This window comes from Myotis davidii, unplaced genomic scaffold (genome assembly GCF_000327345.1).
Source record: "Myotis davidii unplaced genomic scaffold, ASM32734v1 scaffold134, whole genome shotgun sequence".
Classification (NCBI taxonomy): Eukaryota; Metazoa; Chordata; class Mammalia; order Chiroptera; family Vespertilionidae; genus Myotis; species Myotis davidii.
Window position 1 is genome coordinate 344,449 of NW_006288853.1, and position 11,788 is coordinate 356,236.

The 11,788-nt window shown below is 38.6% G+C and overlaps 1 protein-coding gene across 1 annotated transcript in view; it reads right to left on the minus strand.

Annotated features, from left to right (window-relative positions):
• The window catches only part of CTNNA3 (catenin alpha 3), a gene marked incomplete at its 3' end in the record, with an annotated part of 1,162,049 nt that overhangs the window by 337,588 nt on the left and 812,673 nt on the right, over nt 1-11,788 (minus strand). Inside the window, 1 exon segment of the mRNA XM_015562095.1 lies at nt 9,855-9,947. Within this exon segment, the coding sequence (XP_015417581.1) occupies nt 9,855-9,947 (93 nt within the window).

An 11,788-nucleotide genomic window follows, 5' to 3' on the forward strand; every position in this document is an offset into this window, starting at 1 on the left:
GAGACCGGGTGGGGGAGGGGGTGGTTGTGTACATAGTGCCCTGGATTCTGAATTTTCTGGCATGTAGAACCCACCACTCTGACTATCCCACACAACAAAGAATTGTTCTACCCATAGTACCAGGAGCTCCCCTGTAAAACAACACAAAACAAAACAAAAAAACAATGTAGGTTAGGCAGATTCAATTACTCACTTTTTCCATTTCTGTTGCATACTTTCCCATATCTTCTGCCTAGAGGCCCTTTTCATATTTCCCCAAATGTCCAAGCCCTGCTTATCCTTTAAGGCCAATAGACAATGTCACCTTTCAGAGAGCCTCCCTGAATTTCCTGACACGAATCTCTAACTCCCATGGCATTTCAACCTACTGCTCTCTAACACCACTTCGTTTCTGCCTGGATGATACGTTTTCCCTTCTCACTGGGAGCTTAATGTCCGCAAGCGAAGCTCCATCCTTGTTTTCTTCTATGACTCGAACATTATCAAGGTTAGCACAGGCCTTTTCTGCTAAGATGCTTAATAGGATGGTAAGCACTGTGAGACTAAATAAGGGCTCAGGCACAAACTCTCAGGTTTGTGATCAATTTTGGAATTCTTGCCTCAGCCTACATGTTAAATCATATTTACTTCCATCTGCTTTCTTTTAACCCTTTTCGGTCCAATGTGGAGGCTGACGCTATAGACCAGGTCTAGGATTGCAGGTCCAACGTCAAGGCTGAGGTCGACACCGCATACCGGTTCAACATTCAATCCCGTCAATTAATTTGGACCAGACTGTTTGAATTCCAAAAATAAAATTGGACCGCTAAGGGTTAAGTCATTATCTAATTTTTGGTCACCAGGCCCCCACTAATATTTAAGGGTATTAACTTCTTTCCCATCCTTCTGTTTCTTCTTCCAGGACACACCACATCAGCTTGTCTTAGGTAAAGCCCCTCCTAGTTAAAATCACACTTTATTCCTCAGAAGTGCTCCCAGGGGTACCCCATGAATCCGTCCTTCCTGCCCTTGGCTCACCCTTACTTGATGGAGACTCCCAGTAAGTGCTCAGCAGCTATTGCTGGATGAAATGCTCCTGGGAGTGAGTGGACGGGTGTGGCTGGCTGTGTAATTGAAGAAGAAGACAGAATAATGACAGCAGAATAACACAGAGCTTAATTTCAGGCTCAGAAAGCAACCGTGTTCATAGCTGCCATCAAGTGCTGCCTCCCCTCGTGAATACAACGGCACCACAAGAAAGACACTAAGCCCAGGCTTCTGGTCTTAAATCACCTAGCAGTGGTCGGTATTTTGTGGAAGAGCCACACTGAAGGAGCCAAAGAGCCGCATGTGGCTCGCGAGCCGCAGTTTGCTGACCACAGAAGACAGTCTTGAGGATCAGCCAGTCAATCACAATCAGCTTTTTTTTAAAAAAAGGATCACTTCATTTTAACCCTGTTACTGTCTTACATGACTTCTCTAAAACCTTAGAGTATAAATTAGGTATAAAAAGCCTGTCCCAACTCTCTTAGGTACACCCAGAGATTCTTGAAAAATATGATCATTTCGAATTGATTATGTGAGTCCCATATTGTTTATTTGCGAACTAAACACCCATCATTATGGTCGACAGAAGATGGAAGAAAGCATATTTGCTTCCCTGGAGCGTGACACTTAGAAAATTAAATGCTTTCAATTCATAGATATGACAGCTGCTTGATCACGAAAACCTACAGACAAAGAACCCATACAAATCAGGACATGTTTTTCCATTCGAAGGAGCCCATTGCCCTTCCTGAAGTGTGTAGTACACTCAGTAAGTAACACATCATAAGTTCATCAGAAGAAGCTGCTGTTATAACAAAACAATCCTGTCCATGCAGAGGGAGATAATGCCAGTCACTTCACATGACTTGTACTTCAAGCTGACAAAGTGTCATCCTGAGACTTTTTATCACTTGGTGAGAAATCGGGAGTTCCCACATCCCCCAAAGAACAAAGGAGGATGAGGAATCGTGCTGGCTGTCAGCATCTCCCTGCCAGTGTCTACAACGCAGAATCGGTTCACGCTGGGATCCTCATTCACTCCAGAAATACCGGTGTGGCAAAAGTAGGTTTACAGTTGTTTGTATAGAAAACAATTAATACATAATAATAAAAGAATACATTCGCCCTAACCGGTTTGGCTCAGTGGATAGAGCATCGGCTTGCAGACTGAAGGGTCCCAGGTTTCATTCCGGTCAAGGGCATGTACCTTGGTTGCGGGCACACCCCCAGTAGGGGGAGTGCAGGAGGCAGCTGATCAATGTTTCTCTCTCATAGATGTTTCTAACTCTCTATCCCTTCCTCTCTATAAAAAATCAATAAAATATTTTTTTAAAAAAAGAATAAACTGTGCTATGCATACTCACAGCTATAATCCTACTTTGCCTCACCTAGTACTGCGTACCTACTGTCTATCAGGAATTCTCTTAGAATACAGCAATGAATAAAAAATCCCAAGATAACCCAGGTAGGTTATCTTGTTCCATGTTCAAATATGAATACAGATGCACATGCTCCCCCAGGAACTTTATTGTTTTGTTTTGTTTTGTATTGTATTGTTTTTCCTACAATTTCACAAGCTTCTATATCTGGGGTAACCTTGACTTTCCTCCCTACTTTTCAACACACCCACTGTATAACCCTTTTAGAAAGTTAAGTATAGATTCCCAAAAAGCAATTTATAAAAAATATATTCCCAAGCACATCACTGGAAATAAACGAGATGCCTCTGTAAGATGTTTCAGCACTGTCAGGTCATTGAACACCATTTGATAAGAGAGGTTAAACAGAATACATAATAAAACTGTATTAGCTATTGATGAAAGTGTGACAGTGATTAGAAAACTTGACATGCTTTTGAAAAAGTTAAGCACTTTGAGAGTCTGCCTAATTGAGTGTAAGTATATTGACCAGTAGGAAATAACCTAGGTCTCACCATGATTTCTATCGACTAAAATTGTATTTATAGAAAGACACGTAGGACCACCTAATACCTCTACCACCCAATAATCAAATTCTTCTAACATCTTGGACAAGGCACAGCCTATTTGGCTTTTGTTTAATTAAATACATCCAGTGATTAGGTAGTAGTTTCACTATCCAGGGGTGGGGAACATCTGGCCCGAGGGCCATAAAATTATTTGGTCTGGCCTTGCCAAGGTATTAGAGGTGAGATAAATTTTAACCAAATATAGGAGGCTAGTTTTAAGTACCAGCATGGTACTCCGGACATGGTCATCTCCATGCCAAGTGCATTGGGAATTTCTCCCTATTTCACAAGCTGACCATCACAATCACTGTAAAGCTGCAGAATGATTCCCATGTGATGCTGCTGACATACAGTTGAGTCCCCCTAGGGAAGTGCTTTGAATTGTATGAAATTTTCAGGCCACAAATATTTTGAATGAAGAAGAAAAAGGGAAAAGAAAATTGACTGAGATAAGTTTTGAAGATTTTTATTTTGCCAAGTAAAGAAATAATATGAAGCCCTAACCGGTTTGGTTCAGTAGATAGAGCATCCGCCTATGGACTAAAGGGTCCCAGGTTCAATTCCAGTTAAGGGCATGTACCTAGGTTGCGGGCACATCCCCAGTAGGGGCTGTGCAGGAGGCAACTGATTGATGTTTTTCTCTCATTGATGTTGCTAACTCCCTATCCCTCTCCCTTCCTCTCTGTAAAAAATCAATAAAATATATTTAAAAATAAAATAAAATAAAGAGTATAATATCAACACTTATAAATTATGTAGATATTATAAAAAATAATATGGAAATATATTTACTTTTCTTATTTCCTAAATTAAATGTTTAGATGAATATCAAACAAGTAGAAAGTACATAGATTTCTAATAAAAAGTTAAGTAAATTTTATGTTGGGAAACAAAGCTAATTACACTGAACTAATTTTACAATAGACCATGAAACTGCTTTCATGGTCCAGTGTTTGAAATTTATCGAACTAGATAACAAATGTCCCTCTGCACTTCTGCTGCCCCAGGTGCTTCTGATAAGCAATGATTTTCATATCCACTTGTGCAATCGATTTTATTTAACCTAAGGCCCTGACTTTATATTTACCCTTATTAAATTTCAGCTTATGAGTTTCCAAAAATTAATCCAAATTGTCAACATACCTTAGAACACTGAATTCCATCTTTCTCATTTTGTGCCAATGCAAATGTGAAATGTTTATTTTAAAAACACTCTTCTAAGTCACTTGTTAAAAATGTAACCAGGGTCAATCCCTATAAACAGCTTTATCCTTCCACTGGGCTGACTTCAAACCGCTATAGTACTCCAGCAATGCTATCACCATCTCCTTTATGTAAAAGACAAATCTGTATAGGATCTCAGAATCGAACTTCAAAAGCAGGTAGGCCAATTTCTCACCCAGGACTCATACCGTCTGTACAATAGATTGGTCTCATCACCACCCTCCTGTGTTTAGATGTCTGTGGCATTGAGAAATTACAAATCTTTTCTTCTCAACAAAGTCACTTCCTTCCAGTATACATACTTCCTTTAGAAACTAATTCTATTTGAGATGAGATGTGTACCTGTCCTCTTAGCTTCTGCTTAGAGGTTGTAGTCCTGTCCTTCAGGGCCCCCTCAGAAGGAAGTCTTTCACATCATAGCCCTTTCAAGATTGGCTGACAGTGATTATGTTTCTCCAAGTCTTACCTCTTCCTGGCTAAAAATTCCCTGTTGCTTTTATAAATTTTTCATATGACATAACTTTAAGTCATGTCACTATTTCCGATATCCTCTGCCCCAATGCTCCAAGTGACAATTCTATTTTGAAGTGTGACATCTGTAACTGGGCAAAGCATTGTAGTTGTAGTCCATTAGGCACAGTAAGAACCAGAATGGTCCAATTCACTGAGACTTAGGTGAACTCAACCGTATTTAACAAATACGGTTTGTTTTCTCAACTTTATTCACTCCAGAATCAATCTATAATTGTTTTAATAGGTTGGGTTCTGTTCAGAAATTAATGAAGTATCTATTTTTAGTAAAATTAAGGGTACTAAAAGAAATAAAGTGAAATGTAAAAGTATTCCTACTTGTTCTTTGTCCCTAATCTTACTTCCTGGAAGTAACTTCTTTTAAAACTCTCACCGGGACCTTTTAAAAACTTTTCTATGCTCTTCAAAAACATATGGTTCTATATATCTCCTTTTTTCCAAAATATATGGCATATTATACATATTCATCTGAAAACTGCCTTTTTCAATCTTTTTGGATATCTTCCAAACCAAAACATACCAATTTACTACCAACAGACATTTAGGTGGCTTTAGCTTTTGTCATTACAGATAGAGCTACATAAAAACCTTACTTACACACTGGTGTGCATATGTGCATGTATATCTGTATCATAAATTGAAGCAGAATTAGTAAATCTAAATGTATGTGCATACTTTATTTCAATACACTATATTTTGCAAAAGTGGAACACACACACACACACACACACACACACACACACACAGTGGGTTGTACTCCAGACATACTAATTCTGAAATTCAGGATGTGCTGTATAAAAATTATACAATGTTTAAAATAATTTTTAAGTATATAGAAGATTGAAAATAAGTTTAGAACATTCTTTGATGAAGTAATTTAAATCATATTAGTGTGTTGTTGTTTTTTCCCGACAGCTATCTACTTATATAAAAACCATGGATGGTGTTCATCACATAGAGAAGAACAGTCTCAACTGAGCAGAAGGAAGTCAGTCCTACAGGGGTTGTCTTGGCAACGGCTGCACCCTCCCCCAAGCTGTTTCCTGGAGCTGTTTCCTGTAAGGGTGGAGTTTGAGGCAGGAACCCACCCTGGCAGCATGGAGGCAGATCTTTCTAAAGTGTACCATGCCAACACTGTGCTCTCTCATCAGTCCAAGGCTTGAACCTGTCCAAAACACTGTAGCGGCTCCCCACAATAAAGTTTTAATTCTGTTTCTTTGTTACTAATGTTGTGGCCCCACCACATAACAAAGAAACAGAATTTCCGGAGGGTGAGGCCCAGAAATCAGGATTTTAAAAAGATTCCCAGGTGGTTCTAATGTGCAGCCAAGGTTGAGAACCACTGCTCTAGACTATAGCTCCTTGGGGGCAGGGACCAATGTCTATTTGGCTCACCATTATAGGGCACCTGGCTCCTAGAGGGTCTCACTGCATACTTGCTGAATGAATGAGTGAGCGATGAATGAATATGCAGGCTCTGCTTAGCACCTGCTACATGGTCAACAAACGGTGAGTTAGAGATGGCCAGATTCTAACGGGTGGGAATGGGTAGAGAAGACAGTGTCCAGGTGGACGGACTGGTGTGAACAGGAGCCCAGGGAAACGATCTGGGCACCCCTGTGGGGGAGGAAGTACCTGTCCTCTCCCTGAAGGTTCTTCTGGCTGCTCTGATAATCAAATAGATGTGAAACAGCACAGCAAGAGAGAGTCAGAGACGCTGAAGGCTCAGAGGCAGAAAGCGAAGGAGAATCAGCTAGGGAAGAGGTAAGATGCCTTGAGGGCATGAGAGAGAAACATCAATCAGCTGCCTCCTGCACACTTCCCACTGGGGATGTGCCCTCGACCAAGGTACATGCCCTTGACCAGAATCAAACCTGGGACTCTTCAGTCTGCTAGCCGATGCTCTATCCACTGAGCCAAACTGGTTAGGGCAATTAATTCCCTTTTAATGTGCACAAATTTTGTGTACCAGGCTACTAGTATTATACTGTTGATTCACATTGAGATTACTATCAACTAAAACCTGCAGGTTTCCTGGAGGGTAAATTTTTGCTAAGCTGTATTTCTTCCATTCTCTATCTTTGCAGTTTGTTTTAGAGTGCTCAGTATATAGGGTTTAATTATTATACGTGTTATATTTCATCTGAATATTTAGATTTAGTCTATATTCTAGAATACCCAAATTCTTTGTGACTGGGTTCTTTCAGCTAATATGTTTCTTTATCCTCTTATTTTTGACTAAAGTTTTAACAGTATTATCCTATAATTTTATCCAAATCACTAGGAAAATACTGATATGAGCTAGGTCAAAAGCAAATAATTTCAGCCCACCAAGAGCGGCCTCACTCTTGGCTAGCAATTATCTATTAATCAGCCATTTAAAGGATTTTTTTTCATTAGTTACAATTCAATAATTATACTGTATTTTTTATGTTGTCAAAAAGAGGACACGCCATGTTAGGAAAAGTGTCATCAAGATGTTGGCGAAAACCTTACTGTCCTCTATGAATAGAATGATTTATTATTCTAAAATCCTGATCATTCACATATATAGGACAAGAAAATGCTGCATTTTTGCTAGGTGCAATTGGTTATAAGCAGTGAATAAGGAAGACTAAATCACTGCCATCATGAAGGTTATTTTTCAGTGTGAAAATATACAATAAAAGTAACAAGATAATATAAAATATAATTTGAGGTTGTGATAGACTCTAAAAGAAATAAATGGCAAAATGATATGACAGAACTGCAGGGGTGATTTAAGAGATTGATCTCTGAGGAGATGATATTTGAGCGGAGTACTCACAAATTAAACATTACAGTTGCTGTCTACATGGCCATATGGGAAAAGAGCACTGGGAAACGGCCAACTGCAAACTCCCTCGGGTGCAAAGAGGCTTACTGTGTTCTAGAAACAAAGGCCAGTGCACAGAGATCTGAGGATTAAAAAGGAAAATAATATTGGATGGGGCTGGAAGTTAGACAATATGAAGATCCTAAGAGTCTGATTAAGCCCAGTTGGTATGGCACAGTGGTTGAGCATTGACCTGTGAACCTTGGAGGTCATAGTTAATTTCCCAGTCAGGGTACATGACCAGGTTGAGGGCTCAACCCCCAGTAGGGGGCGTGCAGGAGGCAGCTGATCAATAATTCTCTCATCATTGATGTTTCTATCCCTCTCTCCCTCACCCTTCCTCTCTCTGAAATCAATAAAAACATATTTTTTTAAAAAGAGTCTGGTTAAGCCATAAAAATGGTTGCATTTTACTATAAATAGCTAAGAAAAGCAATCACTGGGATAAACATATTTATAATTTGACTTTTATATAGAAAGTAGATTAGAGAGACATTAGTACAAACATGGATGCCATATAGGATGACAGTTCTGTTGCCCAAGATAGAGATGATTGTGGTATAGGCTAAGGTGTTGACAGATAAGATGGACAAAAATACATGGATTCAAGATAAATATTTTCGGTAAAATTAATAGGACATCTTAATGGATTAGATAGAAAAAATTAGCCATTAGATATCATAAAACCCTAAGCAACCATCCGACTGTTCAACCATCTGACCGGTAACTATGACACACACTGACCAGCAGGGGGCAGACGCTCCACGCAGGAGCTCTGAGCTGCAGTGACTTGGCAGCTGCAGTTCTCAGGTGACGCACCCGGAACCAGAGAGGAGGGAGCCCGATTCCGGGGTGTGTCACCCAAGAACCGCCCTCTCATAATCCGGGACCCCTCAAGAGATGTTAGCCAGTTTTGGCCAGATCCCTGCAGGCCAGGCGAAGGGACCCCACCTATGCACAAATCCATGCACCGAGCTTCTAGTTAGAATATAAGCTTCACAAGAGCAAGGACTTTTGTTTGTTTTCTTTACTATTTTCCCCAGATGCATAAACAGTGCTTACCACAGGCTATATGTTCAATAACCACTTACCGACTGAATAAAGAAAATCTCCAGGTTTTCCCCCCAAGCAACCAGATGAATGGCCATGCATTAGTAAAATCAGGAAGACAGAAGCAGCAACAGAAAGAGATGGGGATGGAACAACCAGAATTCCATTTTGGCTATTTCAAGTTTTAATTGTCCTCTAGATATCAAAGTGGAAATGTCAAGGGGAAAACTAGATATTAAAGTCTGGTCATTAGGGAAGAGGGTTAGCCTAGAGAGAAAAATTTTGAAGCTTTCAGCATGTAGCCATGTAATTTATTGTAATAAATGATAAAAAAAAACCTAAGGAATCACTGAGAAATATTTAAAAAGATCTGATTATGGAGATACATTAAACATGTTTATTAATGAAAAGATTCAATATCTTAAAGGATACTGAATATCTAAAACAATTTAACATATTTTTTGCAATTTCAATAAATATTCTAAAAGTATTTTCATGGAACTAAAAATTATATGAAAGAGCAAAACAAGAACAACAGTTAATTTAAAGAAAAAAACAAAACAAAGTGAACCAACTTGCATAAAAGATAAGATTAGTATAAAACCATAATTAAGACATTGCGATACTGTTGCAAGGATAAAGAAATAGAGTAGTGGAACAGAATACAGAGCGTATTCTAAGACAACATGGTTACGATTGCCCTTATGCCCGTCTTGATCCATGGCTTCGGGATTACTAGTCATCTAAAAATAATTCCCTCAAAATGTATTGCTCTTCAGATTTCAAAAACTCCTGAATTGCAGACAGGAAAACATTGATTGGCTTTTTTCAAACCCATGCCTTCATTTGATAAAAGGGGCAAAAATGCCATTTCTTTCATTCTGTTGGGGGTTTCAAATGAATAATGACTAAGACATGAAATCTGTTGAACAAAACACTGCTTTGATTCAAGCTACACCTTTCTCTCACAAGATTCTGATATGGGCCTTAGGGAATCTTACGAGAACCATGTGCTCAGTAATGAACGAGGTGATTAGTAAAGAAGGAACCGTGACCTTAAGACGAGTTATCTTCCGTGTTTAAAACAAATATTTAAATATCGTTCCATATGTATAAAAGTCTGAAGCATTGTAGGTAATTCTTACAGCTAGTTTAGTGGAAGAGACAGTAACGTAGTCATACCTGTGGACACAAAGTTTCCAAGTGGTTGGCTGCAATTTTGACAATTTTAATTCCATCTTCATTTGTTGACATGGAACAAGCAAGATTTGCCACCTTAAATAAAATCCAAAATATTGAAAATTATTTCAGATTATCAAGAAAATGAAGAAATATTTGTTTTCCTAGAGAATTAAGCACAGGTACCCATACATTGAAAGTCTCAGTAACAGACGTTAGCATTCTCACAAATGTCCGTGGTATCTGTTTTATGAAAGTATCCTGAGAATCTATTACAACAAATAACAACAAAGGCCCCTATAAAATTATTTAAAACAAAAGAAATAACTAGTGAGTGAATCAGTAAACCCTGTATAGTCTCTTGGTATCAACATCTAATTCACAATAAGATACTAAGTATTATGGTTTCCTATGGGGCTGGAAAAATTTCTATCTGTGGATTGAATGCTAATAAGTTCTTGGAATCTCATATGATTGTGGTTTATTTTAAATTTGCAATTAGTTTATTATTTCCCAGAGATTTCTTACGTCTACTTAAGTTGCATTAAGAGTGACTGTATCTTTATGCATGTTTTATTCGGCATAAACTATACTACAAAGCTGGACAAATACAAGATAATTAAATTCTTCTTCCTGTTCTTGATTTTCTACTACAACTGTGTGGGCACTGTTTGGCATCCCAGAAGTCCATTTGATCCAAGCATTAGTGACACTAAAATTCCTTTATACGTTATTGCTTTTGAAACTTATGCTCTCCCAGTGAAGACACTGCTCTCTCAAATAAGTACCTTTATGTCCATTACCTAAGTCCAATATTCACCACTACTTTCTTTACACCACGAAAGAGCCACGAGAGCCCTAGCCAGTGGCTCAGTGGATAGAGCGTCGCCTGCGGACTGAAGGGTCCCAGGTTCAATTACCGTCAAGGGCACATGCCTGGGTTGCGGGCTCAATCCCCAGTGGGGATGTGCAGGAGGCAGTCAATCAATGATTCTCTCTCATCATTGATATTTCTATCTCTCTCTCTCTCTTCCTTCCTCTCTGAAATCAATAAAAAATATTTTTTTAAAAAAGACAGAGCCACGAAAAAGAGCATGGGATTCTTTTCCCTTCCTTTGAGCCTCAGTTATTCACCGTCCCTCTTGGTAGCAGGTGATTATTTGTGTAGAGGGGTAGTGTTTCCCCAACCTACAAAATGCATCATTGTCGTCATCACTGCAAAGAGTTAGCTTTTCCAACAATCAGTTTCTAGCATTATATACTTGAGTACATTGCAGTTTTTATTGCTCAAATCCAAAATACATTTAGTTGTGGAGAAACCACACATGAAATGCATGCAATGGGAGCAAACAACGAACATATCTTTGGATCACTAGTTGAAGAATATCACCAGTGTTATGAAAATGGATTTATAGCCTTTGTTTTCAATAGCATTTCTTTTAACATGTCAACAGTGAAACCACTCCTTGCTTTCCATTTACATATAATGAAATAACAGCCATACATTATTTAAGTGTGGAAGGGCATTGTTCACTTTATTAATGTACATGGAATGGCTTACTTGAAAAGGTCTTTTGTTGGCTTGAAGGTCACAATGCCTCAGCTTTCAAATCTGACACATAATTAGCACATTTGTGAATTATTTGAAAAGGGCAGCAGCTTCGGTACCCCTCTCCCCAGACCACAGGATCCACTCACAGAAAGTGAAATTCAGTCATCTAATTGCTTTAATATGTCTAGGATAATTTGCACTGCACTTGCAGAAAATATCTATCCATAAATTTGAGCACTGTTTAAGTAAAAAAAAAAAAATTATTAGATCAATCTTTTGGTCAAATCAGAAAAATGCTGGTTAATCCTAAATTTAAAATTTATGAAAAGGTGCCCCATATAGTCTTTCTTTCTCTTTCTTTCTTCTTTTCTTCCTTCCTTCCTTC